Source organism: Dermochelys coriacea, chromosome 10 (assembly GCF_009764565.3).
Source record: "Dermochelys coriacea isolate rDerCor1 chromosome 10, rDerCor1.pri.v4, whole genome shotgun sequence".
Taxonomy (NCBI): Eukaryota; Metazoa; Chordata; order Testudines; family Dermochelyidae; genus Dermochelys; species Dermochelys coriacea.
In genome coordinates this window covers 15,358,091-15,381,968 of record NC_050077.1, presented here as the reverse complement: position 1 = coordinate 15,381,968, position 23,878 = coordinate 15,358,091, and the positions used below count along the sequence as shown (strand labels likewise).

General features: G+C 43.6%; 1 protein-coding gene across 1 annotated transcript; it reads left to right on the top strand.

Moving 5' to 3' along the window:
- Nucleotides 1-1,217: 1,217 nt before the first annotated feature.
- Nucleotides 1,218-15,871, top strand: NPTX2 (neuronal pentraxin 2). Its single transcript, XM_038417817.2, has 5 exons — nt 1,218-2,292; nt 4,753-4,969; nt 10,106-10,350; nt 12,135-12,314; nt 14,091-15,871. Exons 1-5 carry the CDS (start codon nt 1,831-1,833, stop codon nt 14,316-14,318), a joined length of 1,332 nt encoding a protein of 443 aa, XP_038273745.1. The 5' UTR covers nt 1,218-1,830; the 3' UTR covers nt 14,319-15,871.
- Nucleotides 15,872-23,878: the final 8,007 nt, after the last annotated feature.

Below are 23,878 nucleotides of genomic sequence, written 5' to 3'. Positions count from 1 at the left end.
ACATCTTCCGGGGGGAGGGGGGGGAAAGGTACATAAATTCATCTATATATTTGCCTAGTTTTACAACAGGCTACATAAAAAAACACTAGTGAAGTCAAGACAAACTAAAATTTCATACAATGACTTGTTTATACTGCTCTATATACTATATACTGAAATGTAAGTACAGTATTCATATTCCAATTGATGTTATAATTATATGGTAAAAATGAGAAAGTAAGCAATTTTTCAGTAATAGTGTGCTGTGACAATTTTGTATTTTTATGGCTGATTTTGGAAGCAAGTAGTTTTTAAGTGAGGTGAAACTTGGGGATACACAACACAAATCAGACTTCTGAAAGGGGTACAGTAGTCTGGAAAGGTTGAGAGCACTGCCTTAGAAATTTTAATATTCTGTATGAAATATCTGATCTGAAGCCCACTGAAGTCAGTGGAAAGATTTAGTTTTAATGGACTTTGGATCAGGCCCTAAAGCATTAATTCAGGAGAGAATCCCAATTCAGGAAGGGCACTTAAGCATGTGCTTAAGTCCCACAGAAGCCAATGCTTTCCTGAATGGGACTGTCTAAAGTAAGTGCTTATGCGCTTTTCTGAATTGGGTCCTAAGGCTTCCACCTTGAAACAGAGATACTTGAGGAACACTTTTGCTGATACACACTAACACTGCTACCACTCTGAAAACCTGTTCCCCAGGCAGTGGGTGATGGGTATTCCTGATAGCTGATGCCTACACACACTGAAATGCAAGTAGTTGCATGCTTGAATTCAATTCTGCCTGAAAATGAACTGCACTGAACAATTCACCAGTCAACACAAAATTGACTGGAGAAAGGGGAAGTCCCTAGTGTCACTTCAAAGTTATAGTGTCTTTCTATATGGAATATCTCAACACAGACATGAGCACGGGACACCCACCACTCCCACTGACTTCCTCTGGGGGTTACGAGCCTTTTAGCACCTCTGAAAAACCAGCTCAAAGGCTGAGCAACCAAAACTCTCAACTTCTGGCCACTTTTGAAAATTGTGGCTGCAGTAATTTACCCTCACTAGATGGATGGCTTAAAGTAGGGAAGGTAGCAGGAGGCCCATCGTAACAATGGTAAACGGAGGCATCCAGAGACAGTGCCTTGGAGACAGGACAGGACAGGACCCCAGTTGTGGATCCGGTGCTTTCACCACGTGGCTATTTTGTTGGAGCGCCCAGCATGGCTCCAGCGGAGGCTCTGCCAGGCCCCCCGCTCTCCTGTACTCATCACCGGCCTGCAATTCGCCCCCCGAAGCGGCGCCAGCGGTGCCGCCTGCGTGTCCCCCCCCCAGGCTCAGCCTCACCCGCGGGCTAATGACTCAGGCGGCGGGGCTCTCCCCTGACTTGCCTGGGGCCCGGCTGAACGGGCTCGCGCGTCTCCCCGTCCTGACCAGCAGCCAATGGGAAGTCTCCCCGGCCTCCCACACCCACTCCGGCTCCTTGGCGCCCTGGGGACCGCGTGGCGTCAGCCCGCGCCCCAACCAACCAGCGCCCGCCGCACCCCGCGCCCGCCGGCCTCTCCCCTCCCCCCCCCCAGCCCTGCCTTTAAGAGCCCGCGAGCCGGAGCCGCGCGCCGCAGCTAGGGCGGCGCAGGTACTGGAGCGGGCTCGGCTGCGCGCTGCCCGGGGCCGCCGCCGCCGCCAGTCGTGCTCGGAGGAGGGAGTGGACAGCGCCTGGTCCCAGCCGCCCCGGAGAGCTCCGCGCTGGGGCTGAGCTACCACCCGGTCCCCCAAGTGGTCCCCACCCCCTTCCCCGCAGCTTTAAGGGCTCGTTGCCCTCGGGGGCTCTGTGCCCCGGGAGCCGGCATGCTGGCTCTCCTGGCGGGGCTGCTGCTCTCCCTCGCCTCCGGGGCCAGCTGGCGGGGAGTGAGGGGCCAGGAGAGCCCCCCGGGGAGCCGCTTCGTGTGCACCTCCCTGCCGCTGGACGCTGCCCCCTCGGGCTGCCCGCTGCCCCCTGTCCCCATGCAGGGGGACGCCCTCCCTTCCGAGGAGGAGCTGAAAGCCACCGTGCTGCAGCTGCGGGAGACCATCCTGCAGCAGAAGCAGACCATCGGCAACCAGCGGGAGACCATCCGGGAGCTGACCAGCAAGCTGAGCCGCTGCGAGAGCTTCCCCGGCCCCGACGGCAAGCCCGGGACTGAAGGGTGGAGGAAAGAGTTTGCCAAAGGCAAAGACACCATGGGGGACCTGCCCCGGGACCCCACCCAGGTCATCGACCAGCTGAGCCGGACCATGCAGACGCTGAAGGACCGGCTAGAGAACCTGGAGGTAGGAGATGCTCGGGGACAAGCCAGAGCCCGGCTGGATGGGGAGCTGTCCCTGGTGCTGCAAAGAGGGCGGCGGCGGCTGCTGCTGTGTATGTCTGTATAGCACTTTTCATCCGAGGTGCCATGTCCACGGCAGCGCCAGGCTGTAACGAATAGCCTTGGGGGGACTGATGTCACCCACTGAAAATACACGGGTCTCTTTCGGGAGGGCAATTAACGAAGTTGCTCCCGGTCACAGACTGAAAGGAACAGGCATCGCTTCCCAGAAACTACAGATGGTTCATCCTGCAGCGGGGGCTCGTCGAGAGCCTTTATTTCGTCCACGTCTGGGTCAATCAGTTATCTAGTCTCCTACCCCTTTCGTTAGGGCGACTCTAAATGTATACCCTAGGGTAGGGAGAGCGAGGGCCCACGTTTCCTTTGAGGCATAGGAGGGGAGGCTTGAGAAGAGACCTGGATGTGGGGACTGTACGCTCTGAATAAGAGTGCTTTAGACCGGCAATCTGCGGTGCAAGCCCTTGTGCTGGGTGCATGTTAAATTCATAACGAATTCCTTGTGTGTTTATTTATTTAAAGGGCGGGGGGTGGGGGGAAGTGACCCTGCAGGAGAGGCTACAGAGAATTGATTTTTTGTTGTTTTTTAGTTAATGGAAAATCGAGTATCCCTCTTAGTATGGCCCTGCCCTTAAAACGGAAGAGAAGAGATTTGTGGGTTTTATTTTCCTGCTGTTATGAGCTTAGTATCAGCTTTTAATATTTCTAAATCTCTGCTAGCGCTGAGAACGTGCCTGTGCAGGGCTTGGAATGTGATGCTGACCTGTTCAGCGCCCTATGTCAAGGTCGGATGACCGGACAAAACAGCCAGGCCCTTGAGAAAGTTGTGAAGTGTGAGTCATCAAGACCATACGATGCTTTCATGAGAGCTGGTCTAGAGTGAAAGCGAGTCATTCAAAGAACTGTACAAATACAAAGCCCCCTGAAATCGGTGTAAAGGCTCTAATTGACTTCAGTAAGGCTGGGATCAGACTCACAGTTAGACACAGCACTTATGGCAATGTTTGCTTGGATGGAAACTTCTTTTTCCAAGCAGAATGTTGAGTTTTTTCCCCAGACCATGGCAGAATTCTAGGTATTTTCTTCCCCCACCCCATTCTGATGTACGATTCCCAAGAGGATTTAACATGATTTATTAAAAGTTCATGTCTAGTCAACTGTTACTAGCAGTTCTTTAACCAGAATGGCTGTTGAATCCGTTTTAATAATACCTCAATAGTAGAGGTTTTTAAACATTTTTCAAGCATTCCCTCATTGGCTACTTCCCCACATAGGTTACAGTGCTTGGGCCTTGTCTGCTGCTGGAGATGACTCTTCTGGAGTCATACTGTCTAACATGTTATGGGACTGTCCCAGAATATGATTCATTTGGCTTGAAGTAGGCAGGAGAATTGATATGGTAATAGATATCTGCTTAAAAATTACTTCCCAGAACTGTGTTTTGGGATCTAACCCACCGTCTTGGAAACTCTCCAATTCACGGAAAGCTTGGCTTTCTAGAGCAGTGCTTGTAGCCAAACAACTTGCATTGCTTAGAGGACGAGCAGACTGCTTCCAGGGATAGAAGCTTGGCACAGTGACTTGGCTGACCTGGCAGCTAGAGAGCACATAATCTTTCAGAAAAGATTGACCTCAGGTAAATTTGAAAAGATTGGGTCTGACTTTTTAGAAATCTTTGATTTAATTTCTAGCAGATGGAAACTGAGATGTCATTCTTTTCTACCCTCTGCCCTATTCCTTTCTTTCTTTACCCTCCCTTTCCATTTTTTTGTTTTGTTCTCTCTAGTTCTCCCGTTCTCTTTGGAAGAGAAGTCGGTGTCATTTGGGATAAAGGCTATCCCACTTTGACAGCTTAAACAAATAACTTTCATAATGGGTCACTTTCAAAGTTGATTTGATGAAACATCTGAACTCTTGTTTAATAAATCATTCACTATTACCAAATTAAAATACCCCAAATGTCTATTTTGATTTTTTTTTAAGTAATCAAAACATTTTTCTTGGTATAATTTACTCTGCTTTAGTGTCTGGTAATGTCATTTTGAATTTTTTTTCCTTTTTTTGAAAATGTGCAACATGTAGCTATTTGAAATGCATCAAATTTGGCTTCTTGAATTTATTTGATTGAACTATCTTTCTTAAATGTATGACCTTTAAGTGATATGAAACAAGGGAAGCATTAAACAAATACATTGGTATTAAAGAAATGAGTCTATTTCTTTTGTTAGTCTGATGAAAGGTTTGAACATGACGTTGCTTTTTAGCATTTCTATTATACTTTCAGGAGAGCTTAGTGTTCTGGGTTTGAAAACGGCTTTCTTTCTTGGTCATGAGCAGACCCACATTTCACAATTTTTGCTTTTTTTCAGATGTGGCATGAAATCTTTCTTTTCTTTTTTCCTTAAAGCACCAACTCCGAGCCAATGTGTCATATGCAGCCCTGCCTAATGAGCTTCGAGAGATGCTTCAAAGGAGGCTTGGAGATCTAGAGCGCCAGCTTTTAAGCAAAGTGGCTGAACTTGAGGATGAGAAATCCCTGCTTCATAATGAAACTTCAGCCCATCGGCAAAAGACAGAAACAGCCCTGAGTGCATTGCTAGAAAGAGTTTCTGAATTGGAAAAAGGTAATTTAGAAACAGAATTTAAAGCCTTCCCTGCATTTTGCTATTTAGTTTTCCTTCTCTTCTGCTGCAGTATTAGAACTGTACCTCTTAAGAGGGAGCATGGTCTTGTACTGAGGGACTGGACTACGTATCTGGAGATCTGGGTTCAATTCCTGCCTCTGTCACAGACTTATTTGACAAGTGACTTTGTCCATACAGTTTCCCATCTCTAAACTGGAAAAAATACAGGGTTTTGAAGATGATCCATTAAAGTTTGTTGGATGCTAAGATATCTATAGATATGGGGGCCATGTAAATGGAGAAGGGGAAAAAGGCAATTCTCCTCAAAAGTGCTTTTGACACACTTTATTAGATCACATGATTTTCAGTGCAGATAGTTAGTGAACACAAATTCACTTGTGTGGAAAAGGCTGCTGCAGCTAACTTCACCCTCTAGATCTGCAAGCACTAATTATGCCACTAGACCCTTTCCACTTTCTGATGAATACACCATTGAGACACCATCTTTGGTTTTCATTAGTGGTGAACATTGCCTCTGAGATTCAGCAGACCTTGAAGCATGTGTCCTATCCCAAATGTGCAACCTTCAGGTTTTACAGCAGATTACATGTGGTGCCACTGGGAGACTCTCTTAATCCTAATCATTTAATCAGATATTTAGATTAATTATTACTGGGGAACTGCATGTGTGAGTATTCCATTTATTTAACTTACAAATGCATGTGGCAATGAACTACAAAATGAAACTGTCGGTAAGGACAATATACCAACAGAGAATTGCATAGCATTAGATTATCCTTAAATAATGTTTATAAGAACAGCAGGGTTGGACAATGACTTGCTTGGGTGAATGGGCTGTCTGCTTAAAAACAAATTGCATGTTTTTGGAAATATATCTACTACAAACATACACATCTCATGAATTTTAAACTACAGACTAATGGATCCATTTGTTCAGTACTGGGCATATTCTTTTCATTTAAAAATGTGCAAAAAGAGATGTCTAACTGGTCACTTAACATTTTCTCAATATCAAAACTAAAGTCTGAGCTGCAGTGAAAATGTCTGGTGAGATGCAATAAGCTTGGAGCAATGAACTCTTCCAAGTTAACAAATTTCTCTAGAACCTTTAACGAAGACTGTCTATAAAAGTGCCTTGAATTGCAAACTTACTGACACTTGTAATACTGGGCCAGAAATAGTCTGTCCCTACAGGACACAGGTCTTCAGAGAGAAGTAGAAGTCCAATATCGACTGCTTATAACTCTTTGGGGGACTAAAAACAGCTGAGAGAACTTTTTAAAAAAAAAGCTGATCTCCCAAAGATTTCTAAAGTGTTGATGTGTTTGGGGCCAGGAATTGGGAGACGTGGGTTCTTATCCTGGCATTGTTACTTTTTCTCTGCAATTTTGATGCAACTCACTTAGCCTTTCCTGTGCCTCACTTTTCTCCTTCTGTAAAGTGGAGGATAATACTTGCTATGTTTAATTCTTGAGACTGAGAAATTCAGTCCATTAATGTTTGTGAAGCCCTTTGGGATGCTGTAATGAAAGGAGCAGTACAAGTGCCAAGTATTTTATTTCAAGTGCAGATCCATTTGCAATCTATTTCTGGACAATAGACTGTCAACCATCCACAGTGCCACAATCTCTCACTGGACCTTGTATTTGTCCTGGCAAAAGACAATCTTTTGTAAAGGGTAGTAGGAGACTCTGGAAGAGTTCTGACTCTTGATTTTTTGATATGGAGATGTTACAGATTGTAGACTCCAAGGACTTGCCTACCTGATGAAGTAATGAGCATATGGGGGGTGTGATTTATAAAGCACCCTAATGTGTGACTCATTAATTAGTCTGTATAGACCCCGCTGGTGCACACCAAAGGCTCCTTAGGACACTTCAACATAGTGCTATGTTAAAAGGAAACATTTAGTTAGACTGCAAGCCACTGTCTCTTACCATGTGTATGTAACCTAGCACCTACCATTACAGCTGCAAATGTCTGTTTCTTTTTGTCAGTTATTATAGTCAGGGGTGGTACCACCACCTATATGAGAGGCTGCCTGGCACTCCCCAGGATAAGACCCTGTTTTTAGTTGCTTTTGGCTTTGCCAAACAATAACTTTTTGGGGTTTGCAATTTTCCAGGTCAGGCTGAATGGCTTTGGCTGAAGTTCTCAAAAAAATCATTCTACCATTTTGAAGATCAAGGGTAGGGGAAAATATACTAATTTGACCATGTTAAATTCTAGCTCTAGTTCCTCATGCTTTGGAGAAATTTGTCAGGAGCATGACCATTGTCAAGCATGTGCCTTTTGATACCCCCCATGAAAATATGGCCAAGTTATACATCTTTGAAAAATCAGTTTGCACATGTTTAGTGGCGAATTCTTTGATTTGTAGCAGTTACATTCTTGAAGATGCCATCCTCACTGAGCATGCTTGAGCCTTGGAGCACTTACTGACCAGGCTGTGCATGCACTATCCTCAGACAAACTGAGCATGCTCCCTGCAGCCCATAGCTACAGGGGTGAAGCCAGACTTTCCCTGTAATTATTGCTCCAAGCTGCTCTGGGCATGGCTGAGACCAGGCACTGGAACCAAGAGCGGGGAGCCTGTGCTCCTGTGCTCTTGGTGACCTTCCCACCTTTGCCTGGCTGCTAACAAGGGGAATGTGGAGGAGGAAGCCATGTGATCCGCATGCAGCGGGGACAAAAACCAGACCTGGGGAAGGGAAAGGAGTTGATTGAGGCAAGGAGTCTGAGACTGGCTCTGGAAGGAGGGGAAAAGCTAAGACTGGTTGGTTAAGGAGAGTGGGACTGGGAGGCAGTGAGAAATGGGGTGGGGTGGAATGGAAGAACCACAACCAGTTGGTCAGGGGAACACAGACTGAGTCTGGCTGGACAAGGGGACTGAGAACCAGTGTGTCAGGGAATTGGAAGGAACCACGGCAGAGGGGTGGGGGAAACCCATCTGAGAAGGAGCTGGTGTATGGGGGAGAACTGGGATTGGCTGGCCAAGAGACTGGGGCAAGAAGCTGTGGAGGATTATGGGTAGGGGCAAGACTGAGATTGAATAGGGAGACTGTCTGGGAGACAGTGGAGAAGATGGATCAGAAGAGGAGTTGGGGGGGGACTAGGCTGGGCAAGGAGACTAGACACAAATGTAGAGAGGGGGAGAGATTAGGAGTGTTTGTGCGGCAGGGTGAAGGGGTGACTGAGACCTAGAACTATCTGGACAAGGAGATTAGGGCTCAGATGCAAATCTTGAGTAATGGAGACTGGGAATGGTAGGCAAGGAAAATGAGCCAGAGGTGGGGAAGAGTAGGACAGGGAAGGGGGTCATGCTTCTGGGGGAAATACAGAGAAGAATCTGTGCCCACTAGAGCGACCCCCCCCCCCCAGAGCCTGGAATAGAACCCAACATTCCTGAGTCTTGCCATTCCCCCGCTGGCAGCACATATCTGTGACATACACTGGCAAAGTGTGTCTCAACCCTCTCCAGTGCTGGTCCACATAGTGGAAGGTTCCTACTATTGCTATCAGTTACTTTAGCACAAGTAGCAGAGGTCTGTGTGGTGGATGTAAAAGTTCCCTGCTGATTATGATGCCAGGTAGAATTTCTGCGGTTTTTTCTTTCCCTGGCTTTAAAAAAACAAAACAAAAAACCTAAGAAATTACAAAAACCCATGTTAAGTCAAGGAAGTTAGGAAATACCAGAATTAAGATTGCACAGGCAACCCTAATTTGGTCCCCTTGTGCATAATGTGCTAGGATACACTCTTTAATTACATGCCCACATATTATTATTTCCACATGATCCTTGCCTTGTTCAGTGCACAGACTAGACCTTCTCTGGGGATGAATCAGGGTTGTGTAGTGAAGGAGGCTATTACAGAAATTCGAAGGTGAATAAATGAGGCAGAGGACTTCAGGAAGAATAAAGAAGGTATGATGGATAAGGCAATTGTATATTGCCCTGGAGAACTGGATTCAATCCCTGCTTCCTTTATATGTGATGCTGGGCAAGTCAAACCAAGCTTTTCACAGGGAGTCATGAATTGTTTTCCTCCTCTTTCTGGGTGCCCAACTGGACCCTGGGGTCTAATTAGCAGAATTGCTGAGCACTCAGGGCTGTAATGGAAGGCAATGGGAGCTGTGCTTTTAAAGTGCTATATATAATGCTAAATATTGGAGCTCATCAAAAACATTTGGACACAATTTTCCACTGGACAATGCCATTTAGTCAAAATCAAAACATATTGTAGTAATATGTTGATTCTGATGAAACTTTCAACAGGAAAAAGTTAAAATAATTCAATAAGTCAATCTTGTATTACATTAATATATCTACATTATGTTGTATAATAAAAGATGAAATAAACCAAAATTATCAAAGAGAAGTGTCTTGATGGTGCCAATTTTTGTGAATTCTGCAATAAGCCTCAAACTTTTTTCATTCCAGTTCAGAATAAATCTTAAAAAAACAAAACAAAACAAAAAAACACCTTCCACAGAATGGAAATAGTAGGCCTGATTGGAAACTATGTACTCTGAGATCTGGATCTAGTCATGTCAAATGGGTCTCTCAGACCTAGTGAATACTTCCCCTTAATCTCTCTGTGCTTTTTGTCCTCATCTCTAAAATGGAGACCATGATACCACCTCATCTTGCAGGGGGTTTGTCAAATACATTATTGTTTGTGAAGCACTCTGATACTAAAGTGATGAGTGCCATAGAAAAGGCCATGGGGAAAATAATTTAGTTTTTTAGAGTTGCCTTTGAATAATGGGGAGTAAATTAGGTCTAGGCCACACACTGGACAACAAGGAGAATTCAAAATATAAATAGCTGCTTATTGAACACTGTCCATTCTGCGCACTGAATGCGGCAGGAATCCTATGGAAAAACAGTATGTGATCATATAATTAAAGACTCTATTAGAACAGACACACAAGGGGGGCAAATTGTTTAACCTTAATGTAGGTTTGTGCAACCAACATGCACTTTGAACATAGTCTGTGTGTAATTCCTTAAATCAGTCAGTTAGAAAATAACCTGTCTTAACCGAGTTTAGCTTTAGATAAGAAATGTCATTTAAAATGCATGTAAAGCTCTTTCTCTTTCTATAACCATAGGAAGCAGTGCTTTTAAATCACCAGACGAATTCAAGGTTGGTCTCCCTCTTCGCACAAATTATTTATATGGGAAGATCAAGAAGACTCTGCCAGAGTTATATGCCTTCACTGTGTGCTTGTGGCTGAGGTCAAGTGCTTCTCCTGGAATTGGAACACCATTCTCCTATGCTGTCCCTGGGCAGGCTAACGAAATTGTGCTGATAGAATGGGGGAATAATCCAATCGAATTACTAATTAATGACAAGGTGAGAACTAACTACTTTCCTTTCTAGAATAGACAGCCCAGGTAAAAGGAGATTTTAAGGCCTGATTCTGCACTATAAAAAATCTCAGGTAACTTTTCCATTGACTTCAATGTCAGCAAGATCAGGGCAGTAAAGTTTTTAAAATAAAAAATTTATGTACTTTCACAGAATGGCTTTGAATAAAATTAGGTGATGCTTTTGTTCATTAAAATAGGTAATGTGGTATAGCTGGATAGGCTTCACCTTGTACATTACAATTACAAACATTTAGAAATACTGGGTCTGAGTCGCTTCTCATTCATACCATTTTAAATCAGGATTAACCCGTTTGAAGTTAAACCAGTTTAGAGCCTGTATAAAAGAGATCATAGTCAAACCAATTAGGTTATATTAAATTCCTCTTAATTTTAAAAGATCAGAATGAACCTGGCATAAAATTAACCTGAGATCAAAGAGAAGAAGGCATATGTCAGATTTTTTTTTTTAAAAAAGTATTCTACTTACTAGGTCTTCAATTTATGTCAAACTTTTCCACTCTTGCCTTTGTCTATAAAAAGTTTAATTATCAGGGACCTCTCCTACAAAGTGTCAAAAACACAGTAAAGGTGCTCAGCACATTGCAGAATCAGGCCTGAGAAGAAAACTAAATACAAATACTAAAATCCAACTTTTCAAAATTGTTTAAGTACCCTGAACATCTCCCCTGACACCCACCCTGAGTTTGAGCTAGCTGTCAAAATAAATTTTTAGAACTTGTAAACCTCAAATTATGTCATTACACTACTTACCTGAATAAAAACTAAATTGTTCAACAATGGCTGAAATGAGTTTTATCAAAACTTGGCATCAGGCACTGTTCTGTGTGTGCGGAGGGGTGGAAATCTCAAACACCTAATCCCTGGGAGTGTAGTGATAGGGTTGCTAAGTTACCTACAGTACAATTCAGATGGTTCACTGTCCGTGTAGTGGGTTAAGAAATGCTTATTAAAAATACCTTGTTAATAATTTTGGCTTGTGCATGTGTATGTGGGGGGAGGGGGAAGGGAGGTTAGAACTTCTCTCTAATGTTCTCTGCATTTGTAGGCTTGTTAGCCTACACTGTTAACTACTTGTGCAAGGCTAAAAATATTCTTCTACTCTAAGGGTTGATCCAAAGTCCACTGAAGCCAGTGAGTCTTTCTATTGACTTCTGTGTTGGATTATGCCCATAGAGGGGCCTAATCTGTGCCCTTTGAAGCCCACGGTAAAGTTCCCATAGAAAGTTTGAGTAGGAGGGGCTCAAGATCTTTCTTGGCCAATAGAGTGCAGCAGTATTTTCTACAAATGTCACAGGCAAGCCCCAGGATTGAAGGACTATCATAGCACGAAAACTGAATGGAAGGTTAGAGCTAAGCATGAAGGGATTTCAACAACAACAAAGAAATGCTATGGACTAACCTGCAGCATCAGCAGGAATGGTGGTAGCCTAGGCTCTTGTACCTGTGGTATTTAGCCACAATTGGAGCAGAAAACATGTCTGTCTTGCTGAATTCCCAGTGCATTGAACATACCTCCACCCCTCCTTTCATTGAGATGATTCTCTTTTTAGCCATTTGCAGTGTAGCTGTAAACCTGGGACAATGTAGAATGACTTGTGTTTAAATTTTCTATGGGAATGAATGTCTGTCCTGTATCAGTGTATGAAGACACTAGAATAGTAATAAAGCCTTGGTCTGTTGCCATTATTCAAGGGCTGGCACTGCCAGGCTCAGGTCTCCGGTATCATTATTGTTATCTACATGTAGGTTGCCCAGCTCCCTCTCTTTATTAGTGATGGAAAGTGGCATCATATCTGTGTCACGTGGACAACTAGAGATGGAATGTGGGAGGCTTTTCAGGATGGAGAGAAACTCGGCACTGGGGAAAATTTAGCCCCTTGGCATCCAATTAAACCTGGAGGGGTCCTGATTTTGGGTCAGGAGCAGGTGAGTTGAAGAGAAATTTTTCTTATAAAAATAACCAAATCTCTCTCTCCTCTAAAAGCAGAAATTAAAGAAAAACCTACTGTTTACAAATGAAGTGAATTTGGAATTCATAGGACTGTTATTGTCCAATTATAAAATACCATTCCCCTTACTCCATGTGTAGCATCTGAGAGATGCATGACAAAGCAACAGATATTTGGTGGAATCAGTACCTATTACCATGCTGTATTTCTTATTTAATGAAATATTTCCTATTGCAAGTCTTAACTTAATGCTAAAATATGAAGCATTGGTTCTGTTACTTTTGCTAGTGATCTGACTAATGCCTTGCATATGAATCCTTTGAAACTGATTGCTGGCAGCTATATGGAGGCTAAATACTCTGTGGAACTAGGCTGAATGGATCAGTTATGATGCATCTGAACACAGTGATGGACAACTGCTTGCAATGGCAGTTGCTGTGCCTCCAATGTTAGGGCCAGGGATAATTTGGCCCTCTTTAGGGGGAGAGCGCAGGGGCCCCTTTTTCCTTCCACCCCTTTCATAGCTATAGTATTGGCACTGTTGCTCTATGAATACATAGAGGAATCTAACTATTATGGCAACTGAGCACTAAACCCAAGGGGGGGGCATAATGGAGAGGCTTGTGGCTGTGTCCAGGGTCCCTTCCTGCTCTGTCCCAGAGGCAAACCCACTGGAGGCTGAAGCACGTGGTATGCCTTTGTAAAGAGGAAGAATAAGCCACTTTTCTCTGTAATACTCAGAGCTCTCCAATCATGTCATCCAACCACTAGCTGTACAATGACTTATGTAACCAACACACTGCAAATTGTGATATTTGAATATTGGCCATGGCCTTTACTAATTTTTGTAAAAAAGAAATCTTGCTATGAAATTTGCAAATTACCTTAGGAATAAACTGACAGATTTTGTGATCTCCTTTTGCATTGAAAAGGAAGTGAGATTCAATAAAATTATTGGCTGTAAACTAATTGCTCCTTGATCATGTCGGTCACTGCATAGTAGATGCTCAAGTTCAACATTAAAACACTGGCAGAGCTCTTATGTGAAGCTTTCCCTCTGCCTACTCATACTATACTTGGCTCCAATCTGTACTATCAACTCACTGTGTAATCATGCAAACTCAGTGTAGTTTTTTGCCGCTTGCTAGTGGCTGGACCATTTAAGGAGTCAGACTGCTATTATCTCCAACATGATGTTGGTCCTTTAATACGGGCAATAGAAGCTATGCTTTTTTTTTTTTAAACCCAGAGGTCCTGGTTCAATCCTTGCAGATGACTGGACCAGGGGCATGGTTATATTTACTACTATAACTGCATAAGGGCTCAAACCAGCACACTTTACACATGCATAGTTATCACTGAAGTTAACAAAATCTAGTCTGGGCAAGCACTGCCCAATCAGGCCTTAAATCCGCTCTAATTTTTTTTTTAAGGCCAGCATTTGTATGCCTTACTCCCAGAGGTGAGCATGAGTAGCTCCTCTGATTTACGATGTCACCCTCTTGCTATTGGAAATGGCGTTCACACTCTTGTGATACAGCATACCAGTTCTTTGAGACATGAGCTTCTAAATGCTGGAAAGAGCAATATTTTGTGAAAAATAAAACAAAGACCATTTAGAAATCTTGGTGACTAGCATTTTGCACTTGCATTTCACCTATTGCAGGTATTGTGGGTGGCTTCTTTAATTTTAAAGAAGCACGTGGAAAAACCTGTTCATCTAATTCTTTTCTTTTTTTTTATATTCATAAAGGACACCGTTGGAGGAAGATTTGATGCAACTCAAGCCTTTGTTGGGGAAATGAGCCAGTTCAATATCTGGGACAGGGTCTTAAAAGCAGAAGATATCATGAATATTGCTAACTGCTCTACCAACATGCCTGGCAACATCATACCCTGGGTTGATAACAATGTTGATGTATTTGGAGGTGCAACTAAATGGCCCGTGGAGACATGTGAAGAGCGTTTGCTAGATTTATAGCTACAATCATTTTTCTATTTAAGTGCCCCATTTTATTAGGACAATTCTTGTCAGGTCTGTCGCACTTATTTCCCTACCAAATGAATTGCAGGGGGGAAACTGCTTGGGGACAAATAAAGCTGGTAGTTCTTGGCATGAATCCTGAAGATGAAAGAGGCTCAGATAGCTGTTGTCTTAAGGCGGATCCAAAGATACCTATTGAATTCAATGGACTTTGGATCAGGTTCTTGCTTGGTACATTAATTCTTCTAGGGGAATCTCTTTTGCAAATGTTACCTATATCAAGTGGCAAATTGCTTCTCTCGGATAACAGGCAAAATGTACACCTTGGTATTGAATCTTCCCCCCCTACCTGTATTCAACACTTTCTTTTAAAACCTTTTTAAAGAAATGAGGTAATCCTTATACTACATTTACCACATCTTAACTCAACACACCTGAGAACTGCAGAGAGCCACAACAACAGAGTAGCCACTACCCGCATTACAGAAGGTAATTGCTCTACAATTTAGACAAGTTAGAATCCTTGTCTTGTGGTATGTCATGACCGAAACACTTTGCTTCCTTCCCCGGATCTGAAGAAGAGCTCTGTGTAGCTCACAAGTTTGTACCTTCTTCCAACAGAAGTTGGTCCAATAAAAGATGACCCCCCACCCCATCTTGTTCTCTTTTAGATCATGAGAGACTATATAATATAATGCAAATGCTATTCCACTCCAAATTCAGAGACTGGGCTAGATACTCAGCTGATATAAATCAGCGTGGCTCTATGAAATCAATGGAGCTATGCTGATTTACATCAATTTATACTAGCTGACGTTCTGGCCCCCAGTCTGCATGTGTTCCCTCTGCCCCACCCCACTCCCATCAATAAGGTGATGGTTGAATGACTGTACTTGTATTTTATGTAGGTTAATGAGTATGCTGCATTTCTCTCTGAATTCAATCACTAGTCTGTTTTTATTTTCTAAATACATATAAAATATTTCTAAGTGAATTTCAGTTTTGTTTTACTCTGAAAGGCCTTTTTATAAGCAAGTGCCAAAGTTCAGTTTCCATTTGCTGAGAATCACTAATATATTTTTCCAACATAAGTCTCTATTGCAGACACTTCCTGTGTTATGATGGTCCTGTGTGCTATGTTGGCTTTCAATGTTGACCTAATGGGTTGGCTTTCAATTCTTGTTAATTGTCATGACTTCTGTAAGCATTGAGCTGACTTTATAAAGTATATTTTATTATGCTTTTTTCTTAATACTTTGGAGACAGAGTTGCATTTTCTTGGTATTAGTGACTCTTTGGTTTGTGGCTTGCAGATAGCATATGTACTGTACCAGAAAGAGTTAATACTTATTGATTTAAAGAAAAGTGATTTTTAAAAGAGGAAATTTATAAAGTTAAATATCATATTTTATTTTTCATGTTTTGAATAGTAAGAATCTCTATAGTGACAGTTCTATTTGTTGGATAAAGTTACATAATCCCACTAATGTAGTATGATCTTAAAGGAAAAATTCATACAACTTTTAATTAAAAAATGCACTGCAAAATCAGTTTTTCTTTCCTTATATTCTTCACAGTGCTATGATTTTAGTCATATTTTTTTAGACATATAAACTGTGTCTCAAAAAAAAAAAGGTGGTCTTCTCAAATTATATTTCTATTTATATATTTCCTTTATTCCAGAATGACATACAAACTCCAGCCCCAGTCCTGCACTGATTGACATGTACTTACCCTATACACCCAGGTGGCTGCAGTAACTATTAAGTGGCATGTAAAGTCTTTTGTAAAAAGGCATTTTCTTTCACCACTGTAGCACGGGGAGCCAGACCTACTGATAATATGCATGAGCTTCAACTGGGGGGCAGAGGGGGAGAACCCTAAGTACCAATGCTGGCATTCACTTTCTCCCACCCTCTCCATGTTCCCATCCATGGCTGTAAGGTCTTGTCTAGGCTTGGGGAGGGAGGAGTGTCTCTCCCCACTGCTTATGATGGCATAAATTATCATGTTACTTGCATTGTATTAAGCAACAGTCACAACCCTTCTGTAGCTATACCAGCCCACACTGGGGCAAGAGTTCAGAGGGGAAAAGCAATGGAAGCACCACAGGGCAGGTAGGCTAAGATCCAGTGGAAATGATTTTGTTCCTGGAGAGGAACATAGAGGCAAGGCAAATGTCAGGGGAGCACATGGCCATAGCTACTCTCAGGGTAAGGTAGTAGGTGGCAAGCAAGGAGTGAAGAGTATGCTACACAGTGTGGTGAAGACAGTGGGCTAATCCCCTTACTCCTATACAAAGTGTAAATCTTTTAACATCTCATCAGAAAGACCCACACCGAGCGAATTAAGCAGGAGCAAAGTTTACCTACCTATCCTGTAGCACCCACCAACAGCACCCAGAACTGCAGTCTTCAGTATAAGCTTAAAACAACAGATGCCCTGCCTGACATTTCAACCCCCTCTGTCTCCATGTATATCCCAAAGAATCCGCATAGATAACATATGCAGCAAATAATTTTGAAATCTACAACTATCAGTTAAATAGAGCAGAACTGAGTGAAATGATGTAGTGCCCTATGCATAAATTGTTCATCAAATTGCTAGACATAAACTGCAATGAAGATCACAGGGTCTGGCAGCAAGAGATTAAGACCCTAATCCTGGGCCCTGGTGTAGGATACTTGCATTGGGCTGGTGGCACAAAGTAGATTTAAAGCTGGAGGATCTAGACATTGGAACACCCCTCTGCATAGGAGAAGCCTCAGTTGGTGTACAGCTGCTGTTGCAGCTCTGACGCACCCTCCTCAAACACCCTGAGCAGGACTCTGGCTGAGGTGTCCCCGTTTTTCTCAGCTGCCAGAACAACACTGGGGGTCTGGAAGCAGCCTGGTGTAAGTTAGAGCAACCCTGAACAAAACAGGATTGCTTGACTCTGGAGTGTGGTCAAGATTTAAAAAAATCCTACTGCAGTTATCAAACAAAAGACAGCAGGACATCGAGCTGAGGGGCTCACATTCTTCCTTCATCCCATTGGGATGATAAACAACTAGATCCACCACTCAGGCCATCTTTCTGTCTCTATCCCTCTCTTTCTCCCTCCTTCCTTTCCTAATCAAACTGGTAGTTACCTCAGGTTTACTCTACTTGGAGACCCAGCCTCTCTCCAAGAAGAGGCTTTCAGGAGTGATGGGTGGAGCTCTGACTCAGACACTCCCCCATATAACTGGACCTCTGCCCTAAAGAGCAGGCCTAACAATTCACCGTTAGAGCCTTGGGATCCTTTCTGTATCTGAGGTAAGCAAAGGCCTATGAGTTTGTTGGTCCTGTGGGTCCTTATTCAGAAAGGTGCTGTAGCACATACCTTACTTTAAGCATAGGAGTAATCACATTGACTTCAGTGACTTCATGCTTAAGTAACTTGCTAAACTGGGGCCTAAATCAGGATATAACATAATCGTGCAATCTACTCCACTGAGCCTCCCAGCTCCACCATCACAAAGCTTTTGGAGCCCCACTGTATGGGGAGGACTTCCTGGAGTGTGGGGACAGTGTGGGGCTATAATTGGCTCTCCTAAGCTTTCTCTGCCTTTTCATAGAATCATAGGATATCAGGATTGGAAGGGACCTCAGGAGGTCATCTAGTCCAACTCTCTGCTCAAAACAGGACCAATCCCCAAATAAATCATCCCAGCCAAGGCTTTGTCAAGGCTGACCTTAAAATCTTCTAAGGGAGGAGATTCCACCACCTCCCTAGGTAACGCATTCCAGTGTTTCACCACCCTCCTAGTGAAATTTTTTTCCTAATATCCAACCTAAACCTCCCCCACTGCAACTTGAGACCATTACTCCTCGTTCTGTCATCTGCTACCACTGAGAACAGTCTAGATCCATCCTCTTTGGAACCCCTTTTCAGGTAGTTGAAAGCAGCTATCAAATCCTCCCTCATTCTTCTCTTCCGCAGACTAAACAATCCCAGTTCCCTCAGCCTCTCCTCATAAGTCATGTGTTCCAGTCCCCAATCATTTTTGTTGCCCTCCGCTGGATGTTTTCCAATTTTTCCACATCCTTCTTGTAGTGTGGGGCCCAAAACTGGACACAGTACTCCAGATAAGGCCTCACCAATGTCCAATAGAGAGGAACGATCACGTTCCTCGATCTGCTGGCAATACCCCTACTTCTACATCCCAAAATGTCATTGGCCTTCTTGGCAACAAGGGCACACTGTTGACTCATATCCAGCTTCTCGTCCACTGTAACCCCTAGGTCCTTTTCTGCAGAACTGCTGCTTAGCCATTCGGTCCCTAGTCTGTAGCGGTGCATGGGATTCTTTCATCCTAAGTGCAGGACTCTGCAGTTGTCCTTGTTGAACCTCATCAGATTTCTTTTGGTCCAATCCTCTAATTTGTCTAGGGCCCTCTGTATCCTATCCCTACCCTCCAGCATATCTACCTCTCCTCCCAGTTTAGTGTCATCTGCCAACTTGCTGAGGGTGCAATTCACACCATCCTCCAGATCATTAATGAAGATATTGAACAAAACCGGCCCCAAGACCGACCTTTGGGGCACTCCACTTGATACCGGCTGCCAACTAGACATGGAGCCATTGATCACTACCCGTTGAGCCCGACAATCTAGCCAGCTTTCTATCCACCTTATAATCCATTCATCCAGCCCATACTTCTTTAACTTACTGGCAAGAATACTGTGGAAGACCGCATCAAAAGCTTTGCTAAAGTCAAGGAACAACACGTCCATTGCTTTCCCCTCATCCACAGAGCCAGTTATCTCGTCATAGAAGGCAACTAGATTAGTCAGGCATGACTTGCCCTTGATGAATGCGTGCTGACCATTCCTGATCACTTTCTTCTCCTCTAAGTGATTCAGAATTGATTCCTTGAGGACTTGCTCCTTGATTTTTCCAGGGACTGAGGTGAGGCTGACTGACTTGTAGTTCCCAGGATCCTCCTTCTTCCCTTTTTAAAAGATGGGCACTACATTAGCTTTTTTCCAGTCATCCAGGACCTCCCCTGATCGCCATGAGTTTTCAAAGATAATGACCAGTGGCTCTGCAATCACATCCGCCAACTCCTTTAGCACTCTCAGATGCAGCGCATCCGGCCCCATGGACTTGTGCTCATCCAGTTTTTCTAAATAGTCCTGAACCAATTCTTTCTCCGCAGAGGTCTGGTCACCTCCTCCCCATGCTGTGCTGTCCAGTGCAGCAGTCTGGGAGCTGACCTTGTTCGTGAAGACAGAGGCAAAAAAAGCATTGAGTACATTAGCTTTTTCCACATCCTCTGTCACTAGGTTGCCTCCCTCATTCAGTAAGGAACCTACACTTTCCTTGACTTTCTTCTTGTTGCTAACATACCTGAAGAAACCCTTCTTGTTACTCTTAACATCTCTTGCTAGCTGCAACTCCAGGTGTGATTTAGCCTTCCTGATTTCACTCCTGCATGCCCGAGCAATATTTTTATACTCTTCCCTGGTCATTTGTCCAATCTTCCACTTCTTGTAAGTTTCTTTTTTGTGTTTAAGATCAGCAAGGATTTCACTGTTAAGCCAAGCTGGTCGCCTGCCATATTTGCTATTCTTTCTACACATCGGGATGGTTTGTCCCTGTAACCTCAATAAGGATTCTTTAAAATACAGCCAGCTCTCCTAGACTCCTTTCCCCCTCAAGTTATTCTCCCAGGGGATCCTACTCATCAGTTCCCTGAGGTTGTCAAAGTCTGCTTTTCTGAAGTCCAGGGTCCATATTCTGCTGCTCTCCTTTCTTCCCTGTGTCAGGATCCTGAACTCGACCATCTCATGGTCACTGCCTCCCTGGTTCCCATCCACTTTTGCTTCCCCTACTAATTCTTCCCGATTTGTGAGCAGCAGGTCAAGAAGAGCTCTGCCTCTAGTTGGTTCCTCCAGCACTTACACCAGGAAATTGTCCCCTACTCTTTCCAAAAACTTCCTGGATTGTCTGTCCACCGCTGTATTCTCTCCCAGCAGATATCAGTGTGACTGAAGTCTCCCATAAGAACCAGGGCCTGCAATCTAGTAACTTCCGTTAGTTGCTGGAAGAAAGCCTTGTCCACCTCATCCTCCTGATCCGGTGGTCTATAGCAGACTCCCACCACGACATCACCCTTGTTGCTCACACTTCTAAACTTAATTCAGAGATGCTCAGGTTTTTCTGCAGTTTCATACCGGAGCTCTGAGCAGTCATACTGCTCTCTTACATACAGTGCAACTCCCCCACCTTTTCTGCCCTGCCTGTCCTTCCTGAACAGTTTATATCGATCCATGACAGTACTCCAGTCACGTGAGTTATCCCACCAAGCCTCTGTTATTCCAATCACATCGTAATTCCTTGATTGTGCCAGGACTTCCAGTTCTCCCTGCTTGTTTCCCAGGCTTCTTGCATTTGTGTATAGGCACTTGAGATAACTTGCTGTTTGTCCTGCCTTCTTAGTATGAGGCAGGAGCCCTCCCCTTTCGCATTCTCCTGCTCGTGCTTCCTCCTGGTATTCCACTTCCCTGCTTACCTCAGGGCTTTAGTCTCCTTCCCCCGGTGAACCTAGCTTAAAGCCCTCCTCTCTAGGTTAGCCAGCCTGCTTGCGAAGATGCTCTTCCTTCTCTTTGTTAGGTGGAGCCCGTCTCCGCCCAGCACTCCTCCTTCTTGGAACACCATCCCATGGTTAAAGAATCCAAAGCCTTCTCTCCGACACCACCTACGTAGCCATTCGTTGACTTCCATCATTCGACGGTCTCTACCCAGGCCTTTTCCTTCCATTGGGGAGGATGGATGAGAACACCACTTGCGCCTCAAACTCCTTTATCCTTCTTCCCAGAGCCACGTAGTCCGCAGTGATCCGCTCACGGTCATTCTTGGCAGTATCATTGGTGCCCACGTGGAGAAGCAGGAAGGGGTAGTGATCCAAGGACTTGATGAGTCTCGGCAGTCTCTCCATCACATCGTGAATCCTAGCTCCTGACAAGCAGCAGACTTCTCGGTTTTCCTGGTCGGGGCGGCAGATAGATAACTCAGTCCCCCTAAGAAGAGAGTCCCTAACCACCTCCACCCGCCTCCTCCATACTTATGATTTGATTTTCAGTGGCATCCTACTCACAGCTCCTGACTTCAGTGGGAGCTGGTGTGGATAAGCAGCTCTGAAAGTCAGGCCCTTACTTGTTGACTGTTTCTTGCACAAGTTCCATCTCTGCTGTGCAGTGGAGGGAATGAAAAGATTCTAAAACTACAAAGAAAGGGTTGTATTGCATCTCCAGTGCAGAAATCAAAGAACAATGTGTTAGCATTTTAAAGGAGATGGCTCAATACTCAGGTAAGGGTGCTTTCAGGGCTGAAACTCTTCCCTAGGATAAATTGACTGCAATGGAATTATAGCAGGGATGGATATGTCTCTGCTTGCCTAAGATAAACATCTGGTATTCCACTGATTACATAACTAAAATGGTGTTATTTTATAGAACGGTTCTTTTCAGCAAAGGCATGACACTGAACAGCATATTATCCACTGAGAGTGGTTTTACATTGTTTGATATATTTTCCTCTAAATTGGTGCAATACTACATTGTTTTATTAAAAAGAAGGAAGTGTATTTATTGCATTTTTAACCTTTTTCTTGCATCTAAAAGGGATATGATTCTGCAGCTCCAGATTCCTGGGAGTCTCACATTTTATGTGCATATATAAGCAGATGGCAAAACAGGAGTAAATATTACCATATTCTGGCATCTCTATTGTTTATGGAGTGTGAAAGTGACATGACAAACTTCATTTCTCAAAAAGCTTTGAATACATGGAAGTAATGACTTATGGGGAGCTGAGTGATAGCTATAGCACTTGGAACATGCAATAATGCAGATTTCTATAAAATCTGTTCCACTTTAAAACACACAAAGCTATAACTTGCTGTGAGCAAAGAAATGAAAGTACTCATGAGCCAGCCTCTCTCCCTCATATGGCCCTTTTGGAGCTGTAAACTGGCTAGGTATCTCCAGCTGAAGAGCTCCTTGATTTGGAACAGTCCTCATTTGGTTCCTACACCACGTCCATCTCAGCCATGGTGTAGGTGCATACTGGAGACATGGGTGTGGGCAGGAATGGTGGGCCAGTAGGAGTATGCTGCTGGGCTCCATTGATCCCTGCTTGGCAAATGACCCCTTTGGTGACATCGCTTACGGTATGCCAGGACTGCAGCCAGTGTAGAACCAACCCTTGGATCAGGGACTGTCTTGTTTGTGGCTCTTCCCACTTGGTTTGTCTAGTGGATATTGGGCACAGCAGAGAATCTAGCCTTCAGTGTGTATGTCTAAATGATGTCACTTAATGCTGTATGGGATTTTGGCTAATGTGCAGGGCATCAGTAAGCACAGATCATGTAGGTCAGTTTTTATCTCTTATTTATGAGGGAATTCACTGTAAATTCACTGTCTAGCCAGAAAAGGTTTTCCTGTTCAAAAGATGCAGCCAAATATTGTTACATAGGCAGGGTGCTCTTCAAAGGCCCGTGTCTGCACAGGTCTTATTGTGAAAAAGAGATCTGCTTTCCCCCTTAAATTACTGTATGCTTTGTGAATCTTTCTCTCTGATAATCCATGCACAGTTTGAGCTCACTCCATGCAGCATTAGAGTAGGTGTGGGAAACTATTAATTTCTGTAATAAATATTGGATTCTATTAATTTTAGAGAAAGCTTCAAAGTTGCTGACTTCCCTAACTTTTGATTAAAAAACTAGAATGAAATCAAATTAACATGACACACATTAAATGGATTAAAAACTGGCTAACTGATAGGTCTCAAAATGTAATTGTAAGTGGAGAATCAGCACTGAGTGGGTCTGTCTTCAGTGGAGTCCCACAGGAATTGGTTCTTGGCCCTACACTATTTAATCTTTTTATCAATGACCTGGAAAAAAACATAAAATCATCACTGATAAAGTTTGCAGATGTCCCAAAAATTGGGTGAGTGGTAAATAATGAAGAGGACAAATCACTGAGCGATCTGGATCACTTGGTAAACTGGGTGCAAGCAAATACTTTGCATTTTAATATGGCTAAATGTAAACATATACATCTAGGTACAAAGAATGTAGGCCCTACTTACAGGATGGAGGACCGATCCTGGAAAGCAGTGACTATGAAAAAGATTTGGGGTTCATAGTGGATAATCAGTTGAACATAAGCTCCCAGTGTGACACTGTGTCCAAAAGACCAAATGCGATCCTGGGAGGCATAAACAGGAGAATCTTGAATAGGAGTGGAAAGGTTATTTTACTTCTGTTTTTGTATTGATAAATTGCATAGTTGATTGCTCAGCCCCTTTGGTTTGTTATGCCACATATTCAAGAGACCAAATCACCAATATCAGTCAGGTGTATTGCTAGACGCCAATAATAATATAGTACAGGAGTACGATACCAGTCTCTGTGAAGCTGTCTTGTGCAGTGGTGTTACATTCACCTTACACACCAGGTGTGCCCCCAGAGTTACACCCCTAAAGCCCTCTTTTTATGCCCAACCTGTTTACAGTCCCAGTGTGA

Excerpts from the sequence above, each read along its gene's own strand:
- NPTX2 (XM_038417817.2), top strand. The coding sequence starts at position 1,831 with ATGCTGGCTCTCCTGGCGGGGCTGCTGCTCTCCCTCGCCTCCGGGGCC. Across the intron at positions 10,351-12,134 it reads AATTACTAATTAATGACAAG|GTTGCCCAGCTCCCTCTCTT; the intron begins GTGAGAACTAAC and ends ATCTACATGTAG. Across the intron at positions 12,315-14,090 it reads TGATTTTGGGTCAGGAGCAG|GACACCGTTGGAGGAAGATT; the intron begins GTGAGTTGAAGA and ends ATATTCATAAAG.